This window comes from Lepidochelys kempii, chromosome 2, assembly GCF_965140265.1.
Source record: "Lepidochelys kempii isolate rLepKem1 chromosome 2, rLepKem1.hap2, whole genome shotgun sequence".
NCBI classification, from domain to species: domain Eukaryota; kingdom Metazoa; phylum Chordata; order Testudines; family Cheloniidae; genus Lepidochelys; species Lepidochelys kempii.
The window spans coordinates 191,706,855-191,728,087 of record NC_133257.1 but is presented as its reverse complement, the minus strand read 5'-3'; the positions used below and the strand labels follow the sequence as shown (position 1 = coordinate 191,728,087).

General features: G+C 41.4%; 1 protein-coding gene across 3 annotated transcripts in view; it reads right to left on the bottom strand.

Moving 5' to 3' along the window:
• The window catches only part of CPNE4 (copine 4), a 381,425-nt gene that overhangs the window by 133,620 nt on the left and 226,572 nt on the right, over window positions 1–21,233 (bottom strand). For all 3 annotated transcript variants that reach the window (XM_073333244.1, XM_073333242.1, XM_073333243.1), the window contains one exon: window positions 6,024–6,203. In XM_073333244.1, the coding sequence (XP_073189345.1) occupies window positions 6,024–6,203 (180 nt within the window). The remainder of the gene's footprint in view (window positions 1–6,023; window positions 6,204–21,233) is intronic.

The window sequence follows — 21,233 nt, the reverse complement described above, 5'->3', positions numbered from 1 at the left end:
TATCAACCCTGCCAAATTGTTTCAGCAAAAGGTTTTTGTTTTTTTTTCAAAATTAAATTTTTCAGTTCAAAATGACTTTTTGTTTAAAAATTCCCTTCATTTTTATCTTTTAAAAATTTGAAAATGTTTAAAAATGCTCAAAATCAAACCAAAACTTTTTGGTTTGGGGAGAATAAAAAGTTTGGTTTGGCCCGAAACAATTTTTTTTTAAACTTTTCGATTTGCCATAAATTTTGAAAAAATTCAATTTCTGTTAATCTCTGAATGATTTCTCCCCCTGCCACACACACCAATTTTTTCAGAATTGCCAGAGAACTGAAAACTCCATTATTCACTGAGCTCTAATTAAGAACATTACATGCACATATGAGCATAGTTACTTTGAGCAATCAAGTGGCAGCAGAGATGTGAAAAATACAGCCACTGCTGAGAGTAGAGCAGGGCTTCAACTGGGACAAATCATGGTGGGTGAGTTTGAAGTGGCACTTCTTTTTAAAGCCTGAAATCTTTCTCTGGTATCTCAGCTTGCATTTGAAAAAAAATATGTATTGTCCTTATGGTTATGGAGAACACTTTCACAATCTGAACCAAGTGTAACTGATGCAAAGATATCTGCCTGAGTTAACAGAAAGCCTGAAACAATTGCCTGAAATTGAGAGATGTGCTCTGCCTAACTGGAGAGTTAACACAGATGCCCAAAGATGATAATTTAATTGTTAACATTACTAATCATTTCACTGCTTAACGAAGCAGTGAGACAGGAGAAGGACAATCATATGAAGATCCACTGAGAGTGATGTTTCATTCTGGTCGCATTGGTGAGTGGTGATTGGGAAAGTAGTATCAATTTCTTTCACCTCAGTCAGACAGAAATACCAGAGGGTAGAAGCAGAACCCAGAGGAGCCCCTAAGCTCTGCCCCTTGTCCTGACCAGCAGGAACCTGTTCTGCTCTGGCGACAACTATGGAGCCAGATTACATCCTCTCTCGCTCTAGCAGCACTGTTCCTCCCTCACTAGGGCTGACTGCAGACCCAGGCAGAACCTGCTGCATTGGTCTCCTCCCAACCCTGAATTATTCTGGAAAGCTTTAGTCCAGAAAGTTCAGCTATATGTTTAAATTCTGATTAGAAATACATTCCGATTAGAAATTTTGCACTCAGGTAACTAAAACTTGGACTGGAGCTAGAAACATCAAATTTGGCTTGTTTGGTGTTATGGGTTCTATTCTTAAACAAGCTCAAAATGGGCTCTAAATCAAGGAACTTTCATGCTTTCATGCGTCAGGGTTTGTGCATTGCTGCAAAAAGCAACCTATAAAAATTATGAATATGTTTCTTCTTCAAGATTCATTTATTGAAAATATCTTGGGATTCTCACTACAGCACAGTGTAAAATCTTGACAGGAACTGGCATCTGTTTGTCTGTAGTGACTTTTGCAACTGACAGAGTTCTATTACTAAATGTTAGTTTTGCACATTAAACTTAGGGCTTGTCTACATGGCAAGCCAGGGTGTGAAACTACAGTGCACCAGTTTTCCGCGCAGTAAGGTCCTGTGAGGGCCCTGCTACGGCACAGTGAAAGTTCCAGAATGCGGCTCAGCGTTCAACGGCTACTTCAAAGCAGCAGTGCTCAGCCACACTCTGGGACTTTTGCTGTGCTGTATCAGCACCCACACGGGATGTAACTACACAGCAAGCTAGTGCGCTGTAGATTCACACCCCAGCTTGCTGTGCAATAACTTGCCTTGTAGACAAGCCCTTAGAAATGAAGTAATATTTGCTGGAAAACTTAACTGGTGTAGTACAGCACAGTACATCCCACATATGTAAGCTGTATAAGAAATTTCCGTTTGTATGATCTTTTATATATTAGGGGATCTAAAGAGAGGGCATATTTTAAGGCAATGTTAACAAATAGGCAGAATTCAACTTGACCTTTTAACATTAACCTTTAGAATTTCCTAACTTTTAAAGCTTTATCTCGCAATGTAGCATTGTATTAATGTGCCACTAATTTTTGCATGGAATATAAGTGGAAGTGAAGAAAAAACATGACATTGAAAGGCCATTTCAGAGTGGAGAGCCTGGCTCAACAGCTCAGATCAGATATGCTGTTGCCTCTGAAGGCAGAAAAGATTTTAAATATTATTTTTTAAACCTGTAACCATCAGGAAGACTGCTGCTGTTTTATTTGAAAGGGCTACTGTTAAGAGTGGGGAGAAAAAAAAAACTTTGAAGTAAATGTCTCTATTTAGCATACTGACTTTTCCCTAATTGCACACAGCAACCTGTTGCTCTTTCTTATATTTGCCTACAAATAGCCTAGTAATCTGAAAGGTACGCTGCATGTATCAACACTTAGCCTTCCAGCTACAAATAATGATTCCATGCCAATATGTTACTACTTGAGAGATTCACCTGTAGGCAGGCAGAATGATCTTGTCAGCACATTGGAACTAACACTCCTACTTTTGTTAAAAGTTCAGTGGGATCATTCATGATTCTAAGTGATCAGAGCCTAACAGGCTGCATCTCATTGCCCTCATCACTGTGTGGGGATATTGGTTCAGTGCTGAATCACGAAGAAGAATGCTACCAGCCTCACTTCCTGAAGTACTTGGATTGTCCAAGTCTTCCGTCCAAGGCCCAACATTGCTTTTGGTATATGACATGTGACAAGATCACATCTGATGGTAATATGGTTGCAGGCAGTGCTTAATTAGTGCCATGGCTTGCCAGGGCTGAGCCCCAGCACTCTAGGCTTGGGAGTTCATAGCCCTGGCACGTTTAGGCTTGCTGCATCAGTTATGAATGTAAAAACATTGCTTGGGCCCCAACACCTAATTGCTTGAGCCCTGGCACCTTTCATTACAAATTAATCATTGGTTGCAGGCTTAGAAGTTTCTGAGTATCTCTGAAGAAAGAGATACCCACTTTTGTCTGGTTAGAGCAAGTAGTGTGTTGCCTTCCCAAATGAGCTAAATCATCATCTATCATCTTTGACTAACATGATTCCTATAGATCTTGCTTTTCGAAGGGAGTATTACAGGTTTAGTGCACATATAAAAAAAGTGCAGGTTTAGTGCACATATAAAAGATAACCTAACACAGATTCAGGTAATGGTTAATTTCTTTTTGGTCAAACTCTACCTGGAACAAAAGAATGAAACATGGCACATTTATGAAAAAAACTTAAGTCTTTTAGACTACGTATAAGAACCCAAAGCCTATCCTATGTTTCATATAACATCTCCTATTTGTGATGGGAAAGAAACTGAATTGATAGACAGGCACAAAAAATCATAATGTTTTATGCACCCCTTAAATTGCAGTGTAGCAACAAATTCATGTCTAAGTTAGCTGAAGAACAGCAGCCACCCCATTATCATCCTACAAAATACAGTAATTACAGAAAACTGCTAAGTGCTGGAGTAAATGGGGTATGTAGAATCCCTGTTGCAAGATTTTCTCATATTTAGCTCCATTTGAGTATCAATTCCACTGCTAATATCATATTTGTAAAAGAGTTGATGAATTATGCAAAATTTAAAAACACAAACAGCCCAGCTATGTTATCAGAAACTTCAAGGCTACATTTCTGTGGTCAGATTCCAAGTTATTATTATTTTTTCTTGGTTACCATTAACAGTAAAATTACACCACAACCAAGCCAGCTGTGTGTTATTTATAGAGGCAGAATCATTATAAGGGCATGTTTTTGCGAATGGCGGCAACAATGAGGTTTTTGCATTTTAAAACCAGTTAAGAAAGAAAAAAAATGTAATACATCATTTTCTATATTTCTTTTTCCTCTCTATAAACAGCTCCTTTTCTTTGACTGAAGCCACAAAATGCCCTCAAAAGCACTGCCAAAAAGAACATGGTTTATCATGCATTTAAAGATCCTAATTACCCATCATCCCTGTTAATCTCCCCAAACTACAAATCTATACATATTTGTTTTATAAAACCAATGAGAAACCTTTCCTTCCTCTGGAACCTTTCTTTTATATCTTGGCAAACATTTATAGGGCCAAATACTCCGCTGTGCTGTGCAGCTGAGGAGAAGGGGGGAAGAAGGGAGGTGGCTCCTCTTTTCTGATCCTGGGACCAAAACAACCCCAGTATAATTTAGAGCAGCCACAAGGCTACTGTAAATTCTAACAGATTTAGCTGTCCCATTGTGCCCATTTTGAAAGTTCCTGCCACTTGGTGTAGTCTTGACCGTTCGAAAAGAAACACATATGCTCTTTCAGAAGTATTTTTTATGACTCCCACAAAAGAAGTCATGTTTGGCAGGGATGATATAGCAGTATCCAAAGCAGGGAAATCAACCCAATCCTCCCTCGAGTTTGGTGGTGGATTTTTATCAAGGGGCTCCTGAGAGTCACCTCCAGCACATTGCAGATGGTTAAGGCTAAGATTTTGTCATGGATATTTTTAGTCAAAGTCATGGACAGGTCACGGGCAATAAAGAAAAATTCACAGAAGCCTGTGATCTGTCCCTAACTTTGACTAAAAATATCTGTGATATAATGGGAAGGGGCTAGGCAGCTGCCAGGTGATTGGGAGGTCCGGGGCCCCCACCACCTGAGGGGACTCAGAATTCCAGTGTCCCCCTTCCCACCCCTCAGCGGTGGGAGCTGTGGGGGTCCACCTGCCCCACTATCATGGGCAGGGAGCTGCGGGGATCCCCCTGGCCCACGGCAGCTGGAAGTTGCAAGGTACCCCCGCTGTCCATGGTGGCTCGGAGCTTGGGGGCCCGCTGCCTCATGCGACAGGAGTACCTCACAGCTCCGTGCCACTGCAGGAGGCAGCGGGACCCTGCAGTTCCCAGCTGCCAGGGCTGAAGTCACAGAGGTCTTTGGAAGTCATGGATTCCGCGACAAAATCGTAGTCTTACTGATGGTGCTTGTAGATAAAACTGCCTGTAATCAGAGACAAGGTGGGTGAGGTCATATCTTTTATTTGACCAACTTCTGTTGGGGAAAGAGAGAAGCTTTGGTGCTTACACAGAGCTCTTCTTCAGGTAATCATTTGGATTTTCCTGACAAACCATTCCTTCTAGCATCCTTGAGATTCAAAGGATGCCTCTGTGATTCAAGATTCCTGACAGTAATCTTCAATTGCTTCTGCTTTTCCTGAACAACAACAAGGAGGACAGGGAGGAATTCCTGGGGTGGGGAGGGTAGTGAAAGCAGCTGCTTCTTCTGTGGAAAGCAATAAAGTTCCTGTTACAAGTTTAAGTGGAAGTGTAATCCAAACCAGAGCTTCACAAAGCTCCTTGCCAGCTCGCAGTGTAGGATATGTTACTCCTAACCACAAAATGTTCATTTACATTCAGCTCAGCTGGTGCATGGTGACTTAACAAGTCTAAGACCGTCCTTAGTACTCTTATCAGGAATAAAGCCGGGATCCGATATACCTCAACCCTTCAGAGCAAAAAGCCCGCCATTTAGAAAGAAACCCTGCCACAGGCTGCTTGTGTCTCTTTTTACATAAGCATGCACTGTCACACATATGCATTGCTCAGTTGGGACCTGATTCTGCCACCCTGACTCATGTTGGCCCCAATTCTGACAACATTTTCCCACCTACTTTACTACAAGAAAGCTAGCAGTCCCATTTACTCACCCATGTGAGCAAAGTTAAGTAGGTTCCTAAGTCTTTGCTGTATGTGCCATGTACTCATATGATTAATAGCTTACTCCCAAAGCAATTTCGCTAATTTTAATGAGGCTACTTGAGCAATGCAGTACTGCTCAGTGTAAGTGTGGCAGAAGAGGGCCCTTAACTTAACTGGATCAAGCGTCGTAGCCTTGTATGTCCCAGGTGCACCTGAAGAAGGTTCAAATCAACAATGCCTCTCTGTATTAGTCCAGTATAAAGCACCAAAGTGGTGAAGGAGAATGAGTGAAATTCATCAGATGTGATAAAATCAATGGGTCTTTCAGCAAAGCAATATATTTAGTACTGATACTAACAGAAGAGGGTAGGGGGGGAAAAGGAGGGAGACACCTACTTGTCCAAGAGTGCATTCCATGCCACCAAGAAAATCTGCGTCTTTCAGTCCATTGTGGTTGCTGCTAATGTCATGGACTTCAAACCGTAGCCGCTGAACCTCTTCAAAGTAGAAGTCCACTGTGAATAACTTGGAGAAGATTGGATTTATACAGGTTCGAATCACTTCTGTCCTGTCAACCTGCCAAAAAAAACCCCCCAAAAAGTAAGAGAATTTGTCTCACTGACTTCTTACTCTGTTAGTAATGGGCTCCAACATGAACCAAATTGAAAGCGAAATTAAAAAACAAAATTACACTCCACTTACGTGAATGAAGAATCTTTAAAAAGAGACAGTAGTTTAGATACAAAATGTGCTTGGCTTTTATTTTAAAAAAAGGTTTAATAAGCTAATTGGCTGAGCTTGTGAGGCTTTACATGCAACTCAATGGCATTTCTCTGTCTGTCTGTCGGACTGTCTTTTGTAACATAACTTTTGAATGTCACGTCCAATCATATCCTGGTATGAGGAGAATGGGATCACGTAGAACTCCAGTAGGTGGGGGACATTTGGGGACCCTGGTATGGGGGAAGGTGGGAATGGGGATACACAGAGCCCCTACCACTGGGGCAGAAGAGTGTACTGTAGGGCATAAGGGGACGTAGGAATGAGGGTGCACAAAGAGCCACCGGCACAGGGAAGAGATGGGGGGGCTCATGAATGGGAGACAGAGGGAACGGAGGGCACACAGGATTCCCTGACATGGGGAGACTGGAGTTGCATGGAGTCCCTTAACTCGAGGGGGATGGGTGTGTGACACACAGGGAGCTTCTGGGGGAGAACGGAGGGATGAAAGGAGCCTTTGGCGAGTGCAATAAGTTAGGCCTATACAAGCTACAAAGTGTGCGACCCCCTAATGTTAATAGCAGCGTTCTCATGTGAAAACAGGAGTGAGGTAGATTTAAGAAATTTCCTATATTCTTGGAAACCCAAAGACGACACATTACTATATATTGTTTCTGGTTTTATAAGACAGTTTCCAAAAAACACTTAGGCCACCATTGAACTAGGTGTAGTTTTAAGAAATAATGCAAACCCAGTACCAGAGAGCTCACAGTATAAGTTCTAGGCAATATTCAATGAGTGAATAAACAGATACAGGAAAGGGGACAGGGGGACAACGTAACGATAGAGAGAGATGCATTGCACCTGTGAGGAGCCACAGTGCTCTCAGTAGTCAAACTCAGAAATGCAGGAGAACATGAAATTGACTAGACACAGTGAGTGAAAGAGAGCAGTGCATGCTGAATGAAATGCAACAAATTAACAAACAGCACAGTGAAAAGTAAATTAAGGTCTATACCCTATATACATCTTCACTGCAACTCCATTGTCGTTAATGGAACTACACCCAGGATGAAGTTGCTTTTCTATCCACTGGTCAGGACTTTCAAAAAGATATCATTTTTATCTTTGCAGTGTTCCTTTAACCTTGAACTTTGTTACTTCACTGGGTGGCTTTATATTCATAGCCTTTTTTAAAGAATAAAAGGAAGGGGGACTGAGTCTAATGGATATGTTATCACCTTTACCCCTTTCTTCCTAACCTTGTGCTCTCATGTAACAAAGATAACAAGAACAATACTGACTGCTGCTCTTCACCAACCACTGTGTAACTTTTAACTCTCTCTCTCTCTCTCTCTCTCACACACACACACTCACTCACACACACACACCAATTGGCAAAATTAAACACCTGATCTCAGCAGAGAGGCCATGGGCTGTAAAGATGCATAATAAAATTCATACTTGGAGAGCGTGATGAAACCTAGAGATCGGGCATCCCAGAAGTAGTCCCTTCAGACCACACTGAGAATATTGGTGAAGTATGAAGTAACCTACACTACTGCTACCTAGACCAACTGTTCTGTAGATAGTTAAAGGATTACAGTATCCAGTGCTATCAGCTTAGCATTTGCAAAGCAGCAAAGTCACAAAGAAAAATTAAATGGGTGGGGGAAAGAGGAAAGCTTTTAAAGGTATTCATTTGGAATTACTTGTATGAGTAGGGGCTGGGAGAATCAGGCTCTTGGAGAGTAATATATAAAATGTATTCATGTTTTTCTCACTAGTAAATCACATACTGAGAGTATCTGAGGGATGCTCATGCCTCTGCCCCATTCCCTAAAATTGTGCAAGAAACTCTATCAGATCAAAACGTATTGCTGTGTCTTCATAAGAGTGCTCAGAAAGTACTTTACTCACACCTACAAATACAGTACCTGGTTTCTAATCTTAGAAGTAGTTTTTGCTGCTTCTCATTCTGCTGCATTATTGGTTACACTGCAAGCAATGGAACAATTTCTATTTTCCACACACTTTGTCCTAGTCCCGAAAAAAACAAATAATTCTGTAAGATTAAAGGAACCAGTTCGAAAATGAGGTAGACATGGGCATGCCAGTCACTCATTCGACAACAGAAGTGACAGATTCTATCTCTTAGGGAAGAGAGATGGGTTCCTTTGTCTAATCCTTGGTGAACAACATCAGTAATGGGCAAAAAGGCAAATGCTTGCTTAAGCTCCCAGAGAGAAAATGCCATAATAGCTCAAGAAGTGGCAATCAATAAAGACATGAAAACAGTACAGTAAATCAAAAGCATGAAGAATAAAAAAAGTGAGGAGTGTGACAGACATGGCAATTTCTTGCAATATCCTGGACAAACCTTACTGATTTAAGTTTAAGTATTTTAGGAGTTCATTGTATTAAAAATGCAAATGTTTACATATGATTGAGGGATTGTATGTAACGTGTAGGGAGGAGACCTGACTAACATAAACCCTGGGAAGTGGTATGAGTTTTTAAGGAGTCTTTTAAATGATATGCCAGACAAAGTGAACTTGTAGTTGAGTGTGTTTCCTAGGAAATACTTGGGAGGAGGGGAATGCAAATTCTCATCTCTGGACCCAACCTTTTGAAGCTCTGCCCCGAGGAGAAGCCCATTGTTTGCTGATCACCTGTTCCCAAGATCAAAGGCCCAAACTGTATAAAGCAGCAATTGAGGGTTCTGGTTCTGAGCAAACGATGTTATGAATTTGTAGCCATAGAAAAAACCCTTTTGGGGTTTGGGTTATCTTTGGTATGCTTATTAGCATGTGTGTAGGTTCTTTTATTGCTTTAATGTGTTTTCTCTGTAATGCTTTCACCTTACGCATACATGTGCTTGTTTAGGAAAAAGCTGTGTGGTACCTTACAGCTGTGGGCAATTACGCTGTTCAAAGCTTCTGAGGAGAATGCAAAGCAGGCCTGTTTAGGTAGTATGCCTTTCTGGAGAATTCACGGCGTAGGCAGGGAGCTGTGCAGCCTGGAAATATCCCAATCAGGCGTGAGAGAAGTGCGTGTCTCTGTCCAAGAGAGGTGATGGCTGGGAGCCAGAAGCCTAAGAGTGGGTGCCCTTTCTGGACCACAGAGGGGGAACACAAGTGCAGCTGCCCTGAACCATGACAAGGAGTCTGTGGTAACACAGATTTATTTTAATGCTCTGAATGATTTGTGCTCATGAAAGGTGCCAGATTAACAGCTCTGGAGATAAAAATCATTGAATTAATTCATTTATTTATCAAACAGTTGCACCACTACTAACACCACTGCAGTATCCTCACATGGCCCTGCCAATATACCTTGCAGTACTACAGAGAGTCCAGTCGGGTCCTACCACCACTAGAGGAGAGAGGCTCAGTCTCCTCATCCATTTCATTCTTGGGATCTCTTTGCTTAGACCAGTGGCTCTCGACCTTTCCAGACTACTGTACCCCTTTCAGGAGTCAGATGTGTCTTGCATACCCCCAAGTTTCACCTCACTTAAAAACTATTTGCTTACAATATCAGACATAAAAATACAAAAGTATCACAGCACACTGTTACTGAAAAATTGCTGACTTTCTCATTTTCATCATATAATTAGAAAATAAATCAATCGGACTATAAATATTGTATTTACATTTCAGCGTATAGCATACAGAGCAATGTAAACAAGTCGTTGTCTGTATGAAATTTTAGTTTGTACTAACTTCGCTAATGCATTTTATGTAGCCTATTGTAAAACTAGGCAAATATCTAGAAGAGTTGATGTACCCCCTGGAAGGCCTGTGTATACCCCCAGGGTATATGTATACCTGGTTGAGAACCACTGGCTTAGATTGCCAAAGAATGATGGTGCAACCCATTTTATGCACACTGTCCCCTAATCACTGCACAGAGAGAGACCACCAAATCTCTTCACACAGGCTATCAAGCAGTCTTTAAATTGCAGTAACTTTCAGTCTCAACTCACTGCCAAAGGGATCTGAATTCAAATGACTCACATAGTGGCAAAAGGCTCCATCTCTGAGGCTGTCAGTCAGTTCAATGACATGAATTTGACCTAATGTTCGAAGTAGAGAAACTCACAACTAGAGCTGGGCGAATAACTGCTTTTTTTTTTTTTTTTTTGATTCACTGGCAGTTGTGAAAAAACACAAACGGTTTGACCCAAACCAAATCCAAAAATTTAAAATAAAATAAAAATTAAAAAATCAGCAATTTGAAAAAAGTTGTCAAAATTGTTTAGTTTCTAGACTGTTTTTAACATGAAAGCAAAGTAAATGAAAGGCCTTGATCCACAAAATGGTAGCAGCGAAAGGAGGAAGAGCTGGAGAAGCCTTCCTTATAAACTTTTGCCCAGTGAATGCCTGGGTCAGGCATTCACCCAGGATGTGGGAGACCCAGGTTAGACTCCCTCACCCTTTGCCTGACGTGGACAAGGAATTTGAAGATGGGAGTCCCATACTGCAGGAGAGGGCCCTAACCACTGGGTTATGGGATATCCTGGTGTAGGACTCTCTCAGTCTCTCCTGCTAAAGCTCTTCCACTGTGTATAAATAATTAAATAGTTCTTGGAGCAGTGACATGAAAAGATTTGTGTCTCTCACCTCTAAGGGGAGTGTCCTAACCACTGGGATACAGAGTCATTCTAATGCTCTTTCTCTGGCCCAATGAATATTCAAGTAAGTGAAACACCTTCTACAGGAGAGAGTGAGAAAAAGCCACCCCAGGCTATCCTGTAACTGAGGGGTTGGGATACTCTTCTACCATGTAGGAGAGACCCAAGTTCAAATCCCTACCGACGGGATTGAAAAAGACGAGTGCACTAACCACTGAGCTAAAGCCTATAAAGGGAGAAACAACCTTCTGCATTTGGTAAATGGTGCCTAAATCTGGGGGGAGGAGGGAGGGAATGGCCAAAACTAAGTGAATTTGTGTTACATTCACATATAGTTTTCGGTGGACCAAAGCTCTACTCACAACCAATCATTTGGGTTTCTTCTGAACTGAAAGTGATCCGATCCGCTTGCAGATGAATGGTCCTTTCGCACAACCATGCGCCAACTTCAGTGAAAACATCCAAAACATCTTTAAACCCTTTCCTTCACCCAAAGTTTTCTTTAATTTAATCTACTAAACCAATTCCTTGTAAATTTCATAAATTATCCATCAAGTTAATGGCAAGCACACTGCTTAACAAATTGACCATTTCAAAGGGCCTCTTTCAGGAGTATGTAAGACCTCTGCAGCTAGAATCTAAGAAATCTTCCTTGGCACTCTCTCATCAGCACTATTATGCAGCCACAGGGATAGTTCCCTTTCCTCTTTCCTTGTGTCAGTGCAGAAAGCAGCAGGATTTAGGCCTAAGTGTTCAAGGGCAGAGCTAAAAAGAGACTGTTCAAGAGAGTGCACTTCATGCAAATGGAGGGATGTGGCTGGAGAGAGACAATAAGAATCCAAGTGTCATTTGTGAAAGGAAAACATCTGTTTTTTCAGGCCTGTGGTTGACTGAAATCCTTCCCTTGACATATATTGTATTATAATAAAGCCCATTTTTCTGAATTTCCCAAGCTTTCCATGTTATTGAGATAATACATCATGCCAGCATGTCAGAATATTGCATTATGCAAAAAATCTATATGGAGAGAAGCAATGTCAATAACACCACAAGCTATATAATTCTTCATGAGCTGCCAGCTCCTCTCGGCAGTCAGCACTTTACAATAGCATCAACCCCATTAGTCTAACTTGTCTCTGGTTTAACTTTGTCAGCATATTTCACAATTATGCTGCACCTTGCTTGGAAAGGCCCGCAGTGTCCCTCAGCTCAGAAACAGCATTCTTCGTCACTTCCTGACTGACTGTTGTGTAACTGTACATGATTAGACAGCAGCTGCGTTCCACGCTAGAGAAACAGTGATGGGTGAAGTGATTCAAGTATATATATATTCCAATCACTTTGGGATCCTTTGGCATGAAAGGTGCTATATAAATGCAAGATTGTCATTAACTATAGCCGTTGGGGAATCTATTCTTTTCCAAGTGAAGTATCCTAGCAGGTAGGTTTAATTTCAAAATATGGAAGTTCTTTTAATGATTGCGCAACCCATAGGAAAATGTGAGGGAAACTGGTTTACAGGCTCTCATAGGTGTCCCAGCTTTTAGCTGGTATCACTAAAGAGGCCATTTTCCTAGAACATGGCAGTGTCCATCAGGAGACTCAGGGTAAGGCTTACTTGTTTTAGTCTGCCATAGCTCACCTCAATACCTGTCGGCCCTGCTGAATTCAGGTGCTGGGACATTTGGCAACACACTCTGGGAGGGAGTTTGGGTGCAGGAGGGAACTCAGGGCTGGGGCAGGGGATTGGGGTATGAGAGGGGATTCGGGGTGTGGGCTCCGGGTGGTGCTGACCTCAGGTGGCTCCTGGGAAGTGGTGACATTTCCCTCCGACTTCTAGGCAGAGGGATGGCCAGGGGGGCTTAGCGTGCTGCCCCTGCCCGCAAGTGCCACCCAATCTCAGCTCCCATTAGCTGCGGTTCCTGGCCAGTGGGAGCTGTGGAGCCGGCGCTCCGGGCGGCGCCTGAGGGAGGGGGCAGCGCTCAGAGCTCCCCTGGCCGCCCTTTCGCCTAGGAGCCGGACATGCCAGCCACTTGCTGACAGCTATGCGGAGACAGGCAGGAAGCCTGCCAGCCCTGCTGCGCTGCCAACCAGACTTAAAGGCCCAGTCAGCATTGCTGACCGGAGCCGCCAGGGTCCCTTTTAGAGCGGGAGTTCCAGTCACAAACTGGACACCCAACAACCCTACTTCTTAAAGATACCACCAATAATAGGGTCATGCCTGTGGCCTTAAGATTTGTTGGACCCCAACACTTGTGCCACCTGCTATTTTGGGCTACTATCAAGCGAGACATTGCATGTATAATAATGTATAAGAGTGGGATGAATTTTCAAAAGAAATTAATGGCAGCTATATGCGTGCTTGATCCATGTCAGCAGTTCTGCCTGTTGCTAAAATTTATCTCAAAGAAAACAATGCTACAGCTAGTAGCACAATCACTAAACCCAGCCTGTCACATGTTTGGGATTAACTGCTCATTGTATTCCTCTCAGTCTCTGAGTACAATCGCACTAGCTGACCCTCTCTGACTGGGTCTTGGGATACAGCACTGTGTGTACCAACCCTGATTGCTCAGCAAGCCCAACTAAATTAGGGTGCCCTGCAAGACATCCCTATGCACTTCTATTTTATCTAAAGCTTCGATAGGCCTACTTTATCCCATGTACCCCAACCTTGGGGGGGGGGGCGGTAACCTGCAGTCTCTGGCTCCCTCTCTCCCCTGCTCTTAAACTGCTGACAAGTTTCTAACCCCCTCAAAGTTCCTTTGAGCACCACTACCAGGTCTGCTCTGAGATGGACTTCCAAAGAGTTCTCTCTGCATTGTTCTTTAATTATCAGTGAATGTGCAGCAATTAGAAGCATTTGTCCACTTTCCTGTCTACCTGCAAACCAGTCCTGGAGGAATTAACCTCTGTGTAATCATATAGCAACCAACGTAAACACAATAAAACAGACAGATGAACATATCATATTAGTAAAACAATACAGGCATCTCCCACATCCTCCATATGAAATCCTGAGAAGTAGCAAGCATATGAGAGAGAATTGTTGTGATAAGAATTAGATCAGTTCAATGGGGAAAGAATGCTATGCTGCTGGTTCCTGCTAGATACAGATTTCCCTTTAAATCTGTACTTTGCTTTAAAATTTAAAATGATTTTTTTTAATATAAATGTTTCTTTCCATAATTTTGCTTATATAGCTTTGCACTCACTGCTCTCAGCCAGAAACAGAAAAGGAAGGGCAAAGGAGCTGGTTAGAGGGGGATCTTTCATCTCCTCCACAATTAACAGCTGGAAATGAAAGCCAATTCAAGCAAGAGAAACCAACAAGACCTGGTTCAGACAGCTGGCACTGATGACTAACATCCCAGACCCTAATATAATTATAGATACAGCTTTTTCTAAGTGCCCCTGGGCTTGGAGAGCTGGATAGCTGAGGGGATTACTTAAGAAGTGAAGCTTTTCACCTGTAGGTCATGCATTAAAATTTCACACAAGTTAGTTGCAGGTAAACGTCACTAGGGACAGCTGTTTGATGGCTGTGTGTCTTCCATTTAGTCCCTACTAAGCATGTATCCATGTCACTAACAAACTCACCATTATCTCAGTGGGCACTAACTGGCACCTTTGTTGGTAGTCTCAGCGGAGAGGCCAAGAGATGAATGTCTGTAGTATCTGAACTGCCTTCTTACCCCTACGGAAGAGTCTTCCAAGTTTAAAGCATTTACTTATACCTTTAAAAAATAATGCCAGTGGCAGGGGGGAGTTGTAAACATGCAAATCCCATTCAGAAAAGACAGAATGTGAGCAGTGGCCCTATAGCATGCTCTTTGGAAACTTTACCAGTCTGTATCTTTTCAGCAAGATGCAGTCCGTTAGTTAAACACATTTTTCTCAATATATTTTACAGACGAGAATAAAATAAAGGGCTAAGTTTTCACTGAAAGCCATTCTAGAAATATTGATTCAATCAGGCAAATCACATTTGTCAGGGGGGATGATAAAATGTATGGGGATGAAAAGGTGGTATTATTTTTAGGTCATTTGAATTTTAACAAGATTGAAACTTTTCCTGATACAGTAGCTTATGCAAAATTCTGATACAAGTGTAAAGCAATTTACACTTCGCTTGGTGGCTCATGAATATGTTTTTTTTATTAACAGTGCTTTCACACCGCTTCATCTCTATTCCACAAATGAAGAGTCATTGAAAAGGTTACCCTACTGTATAGCTCTTGTTTTCATGTTAATAGATGTTTGGAAATAGTGAAGAGGAGCAAATTAACTTGCCTTTAACTCTTTCGTAGCCTAAAGATTGCAAAGCAGCACATAGCAAGCCTGTTATTACTACCACAAAAGCTGTGGACTGTAGACAGGCTGGAAATGAACTGTTCACTGTGAATGACCTCAAAATATTTACAGGTAATTTATTTTACTTATTTAATATTTATACTAAATACCACTCAAAGGTACAAGTCAGAATAAGGACACCCCACCGTACTAAGCATTGTACAAGCATATGGGAAAACACTGTCCATGCCCCAAGTATACAAGACATACAGTGGAGTGAGAGTAAAGATGTATAATTCTTTCACTTTCTTAGTGTCCGAAATAGGGTCTTGATTTACAGAAAGTGCTGAGCAGCTACCATCTGAAAATCTTTATGGTGTCTCAAGTTAGGCACCCAAAAATTGAGGCACCAAACTGGCTAGTTGCTTGAAAATGTATGCCTAAGTTTTCAACCTGGATATGAGGACAGTTAGGCTGCATGTACCTTACACCTTTGTAACCAAGTCTGGGGACAACCAGGTCCCCAGACTCCATTGTAGCTGCTAGGATACATGGGACCTTAGTCTCACTTGACAAACTGCTCAATCACTCAGTTAAAGAAAAATAACCACCACATTCATCTGAGTATAAACCTCTCTTCCGTCCAGTCCATGTTTTCACCATCTCTTCTCCAGCAGAGCTCAGAATGTTAAATGTAACTATGAAATATTACATACATTCCCATATTCCACGTACACATTTCTAGAAGAGGCTATTACTAGTATCTTGCAAAGAAAAAAAAACGTACTTTTCACTCTGCAGTCCATTTAATCAGCCTCTGCTGGGAAGACCTGAACTTACGCTGAGCTGATGCTTTAGCATAATCATTAGTTGCCTGATAATCTAAAGAGAAGTAGTGCCTTTCAACAGTATTCAGCTGTTCTGTAACTATCTCATCATAGTTGGCTGGAATATCCAAGGTAGCTGCTGTAAGAAGCATTACACTTCATTACAACATAAGAGCAATAGATGGGGGGGAAATCTGGCTTTATGCAGTTCTAATATAAAGCAAAGGATCTGAAATGAAGATGTGAGAAACCATTTTTTTGTGCCTTTTGCCTTGCTCAGAAACAACATTTTGGATTTTTTTATTGTTTTATGCAGATGATATTTCCATTTTTCACAGGTAGCACAAAAGTTTCTATTGACTTGCCACTATTGTTGTGAGTCCGACTCAGCTTAGATGTTTCTACAGCCTTGTCAATATTTTTGTGAGATTTCTGCTCAGTGAAAATGCCACAGATTCCCTTTTTAAAATCTTTACTAGCAGAAAAGGTCTACTTCGTGGACCCCATTCTTACAGTCAAGCCTTGTCTCATCTTTATTGTCATTTTTTCTGTCAATCTATTACGACTCTAAGGCTGACATTCTGGACCTATTGGAGTCATTAGGAGTTTTGCAATGGACTTGAATAGGGCCAGGGTTTCATCCTAAGAATTTAAATAACCCTAACATTTCCTTTTCCATTAGCATCAGATTCATAACATTATCTCACACATTCAGTCACCTACAACTAGTTCTCTGCAAGCTACATGGCTGAGTCTCTTTTGCCACTTCGCACTGTGGGAATAAGTTCATTGGGCTATGTAATACTCCTAGCAAGTTACAAGTACCTTATCAAATCCACTTCATCAGAAAACCAAATACAGAACAAGAGCAGGCTTTCAACTACCTTCCAGAAATTGTTTTAATTATTAAATATTTAATAGTTATTATATAGCTAGCACTTAGAAGCCACAACTGAGATCAGTCCCCACTGTGTTAAACATATGGAAAAAAGCTACTAATACTATGGTGATGGGGGATTATGTATGTAGCTATATAGATCAATGGATGCGATCATGCTTCCATCAGACCTTGTGCATCCTTTCTGCATTGACTATCACATGGCCAGTCCAGATGACAAAGAGACAATGTTGCTAGGCTGGAGAAATCAGCGGAGTTTATAATAGCTCCCTAGAATGATGGAGCTAATATAAACCTTTTGTCCACCTTTTCTCACTCTGATTCACAACCTGGGGTGTAGCTGGATCTTTAGTTGCTTCTTCATGTCCAGATTGCATCAATGGCTAAGAGGAGAGCTGGGTCCACGGCAAACCCAGTAAACACACATAACTCATCTTATAACCGGATTTTAAAATTGTACAGGTCAAGATTTTTTTAAAGGATCTAGTGATATTTTGACTCGTGCTGACCGTGACACTTTAAAGAGGCCTGACCTTCAGAGGGAAGAGATTCAGCACTTTCTGAAATCAGACCCTTTAAAGGAATCTCAATCTGGGCCAAATAACTAGTCACTTTTGAAATCTTGGCCATAGTACACTGGATATCAGAGATATCTTTCTTTTTAACCTTGACTATCTTTTCGTGCTGTAGCAGCACTTGATGGCAAGATGGAATATTGATTCTCGCATCATGCTCACTTGGCACCTGAAGATGTATTTTGTTGAGGTAGTTTCCAATAAAATGTCTGTACTAGGCACTGTGCACTGTGATCCTGGGGCCATTCTCTTTCAATACTTACAGCTAACAAAATACCTTCCAGGCATCTATAAACAAACAAACAAAAAAAGGGGGGAGGGAGAGGAGAAGACAGAAAATAGTGCCCCTAGTTACACTTGTGTAACCCCACTGAACCAGTCCAGGTGTGACTGAGGGCAGAATATGTCCCAGTGTGTTATGCCTCCAGCACAGACAGATGCAGATACAATCTCATCAGTAACACGATCAAGGAAATGATCAGAGAACCGAGGAGATTGTGGAACAGTCCTTCAAACACAGCAAAGATTTTAATCTGCTTGCTTTTATTCCAGTCCATACAGTGGCTAAAAATTATCATTCCCTCCAAAGCAGGGGTTTGTGGTGGTAGACAGAGGCTACCTCTAAATCCCAGGACTATTTGAATAAAATGAAGGCATTCCTTGCAAGAGAAGAGCAAAACTAAAGAAAATAGTGGTGCATGCAGATTAGATGTGTGTATACCTAAGTGTGTTAATTTAATGCTCATTTTGTCGTCTTCTTCTAAGTTTCTACAGTAGTGGTATTATTTGGTGGGGTTCCCACCCTGCTTTGAAGAGTCCAAACAAATCCCAACAAATCCAAACTTAACCACTTCCCAGGGTTTTCTTAATAATACCAACAACAAAAATATAAACCTATGTCTAAATTCTCCCACAAAATTTGGATGTTCCTGTGGCTTTCCCAGAGGCCCTTCCTCATGCCAGCCCTTAGTTTCCTCTGTTCCAGAGAGAGGATCCAAATCCACTTTGGTCCTCATTGAAGCTCACAAGATCTGCCTGTCAGTGTGAGTCAGCAGTATTTATTTTGCATCTTTATGCAGTTATTCTAGCACTGGAGGACCTCAGAGTGACTCAGTGTAACACCAACAGACCCCGGTTGTCGGCAGGCAGGATCGAACTTGGGAGCTAAATGCATGAGCCTCTATTGCATGAGCTAAAAGCCCTATGGCTCTTAGCTAAGGTTGTAGAGCAGACTCATTAATCTCTTTGAGTGGTCTCAGTGCCACTAGATGGGACAGAACATCACACTCAGGAGGTGTGTGGGTTACATCAGCAGAGAAACTTCTAAATTCTTATGCAGTCTTGGGAGCTATCTAGCAGTAACACTTAAAGTGCCTTTCAGCACAGTTGTTGTTGTAATTATGCATTACTTTGTTTTTGAGTCAGCTGAAATATATTGTATCAAATCTTTCCGAACCCTTCCCCCCACCAGAAAAAAAGATCTTTTTAAAACTAAGGGCATAGAGGGCAAATCTGTCTGGTAACCTGCACATCCCAGAGAATTTGTTCATGGAATATACTGTAAATTATCCCAGGTTCCTATCTTGAACAGTTAAGATGAACTGAGAAAACTATAGCAAATTACAACAACGCAACTGGCATGTGATGTGTGAATGATGCCTGCTTGAATGGATTATAGTTCAAGTGGAGTGTCATATGTAACTTATTCTAGTTCTTTGTTAGCGAAGCCATTGTGAGCTGATGGAGAGTGTAAGAATAGGGATCAGTAGGCATTTCTATGATAGTTACATGCTATGATTTCAGTCTTGGGGGAAATTTTTCAAAGGTGCGTAAGGGCCCCTAACTGCCCTTTGTACCTTTGAAAAATCTCTTCCTTCTCCATTCACAGCTGTTCTAAACTGTCCCAGCTCCACTGATTTCTCTGACAACTACAACTTACCCCAGCTATGGGTCTGTCCCTCTGTGTTAGTACCTGTGTTAAACTGATGAGCAGCCATGGGTGAACTAGATGTTTCAAAAAGACTGAGCTGAGTGTTGGTGCCGGTAATAAAAGTACTGTACCTGCTTTTCCACCAACCTACCTCCTGGGTGCTCATTAAACACTGCAGGAGAGGAGCAATGATTATGATACCATGCCATAGAGTGTTGAGACAGGACTTGTAATTGGGTCAAAGTGCCTTAATGAACTTTAGTAATATACTTAAGTAAATGTCTAAAATTATAAAATTGATATCAGTGGCCATTGTGGGTGCACATCGCAGGATTGGGCCCATAGTGTTCTCATAAAAAGTCTACATTGAATCTGGTTGATGCTATGAGCAACACATTTTTTCAGCATGGTTTAGCGAATGCCTTTCCAAAGCCTCTTAATGAATTTTGATCCCACTATTAAGTCTTGTATAAATACATCACCATAATCACTCTGTGGCAGGAGTGTCAAAAATGCCACTCCCTGTATAAGTAATGAGCACTCAGAAGGCAGAATGATGGACAGAAAGCACAGTAGTTTTATTAACTGCATAAGCACTCTCCTCAGATGGAGTCTGATTAGGCTTCTGGAAATGTCTAGCTCACATTGGGTATGCTTAGAAACCTCACACAGGCTTTACCGAAGGCACTTCCACGCTAAAATTACATCATTCATTTGCACAATCATTGGGACACCAGTGAAAGCCGAGGATGCTCATCAACTTGCAGGATAAGGGTTTCTGACCCCACCCCGCCTTGCCTGTAATTTCTTCAGTTGTCTATCTGTCTTTCATCTAATACTCTTGGATGCCCCCTCAGGTTGCATGAATTATACAACCCCCAAACCAAGTGCTTAGGATTGATGCTAGTCTTTATATACATAACAATATTTTAAATGAAGATCATATGTTCAAACACTACACTTAGTATTGCTTTTTTTTTTGACAATTTGATGCGTCAGGCTTCAATCCAATATCCCCTCAGTTTATATTCTCTCTCCACCCTGCTTGTTTTTATGACGCATTGATTCTTTGCGGGGGACAAGTGTGGCATCCTTCCAGATGGTGATCTGGAGGTATAATGTATTGCACTGCATAGCTTCATGTTCTGTTAGCCACAATAACAAATTAGCAGCACAGTCATGGACAGGATTTGCAATCCAGGGCACAGCTCTATCCTAGGCAGAAATTTGTGGGTTCTTTTTAAATAGGGTATTTTAATCTATAGTCTTTCCCAAGACTTAAGAAAGCTCCCTGGGGCTGCAGTTCTTGATTGACAGAGCTTTCAATTTCACATTATAATACTTGCAGTCAATGGTAGTAGGAGAGAGGTCATTTTGCTGTTTATTTCTGTGTCAAAGGGGGCAGATTTTTATCAATGAATAACTACACAGACTAATTTTTTTTTCACCAACATATTATCAATTTACTATTTTCTGACAAGCTGAATATTTTAAGATACGGGTCTAACACAGAGGCACACTAATGTCAAAATGAAAAAGTCACAGGATGCTTTGTGTACACAGCATTAAGCTCTTAAAGGGGAAGAAAATTCCAGCTCAGATGCAGACTTGCTCCAGTTGGACTCTCCAGGGTTTGGCTTGATTTTTTACTTTTTTAAAAACTCTACTTTCACCTTGCTATTTGTTGAGTCACTACATAATCCATATTCCTACTGGAAACAAGAAAA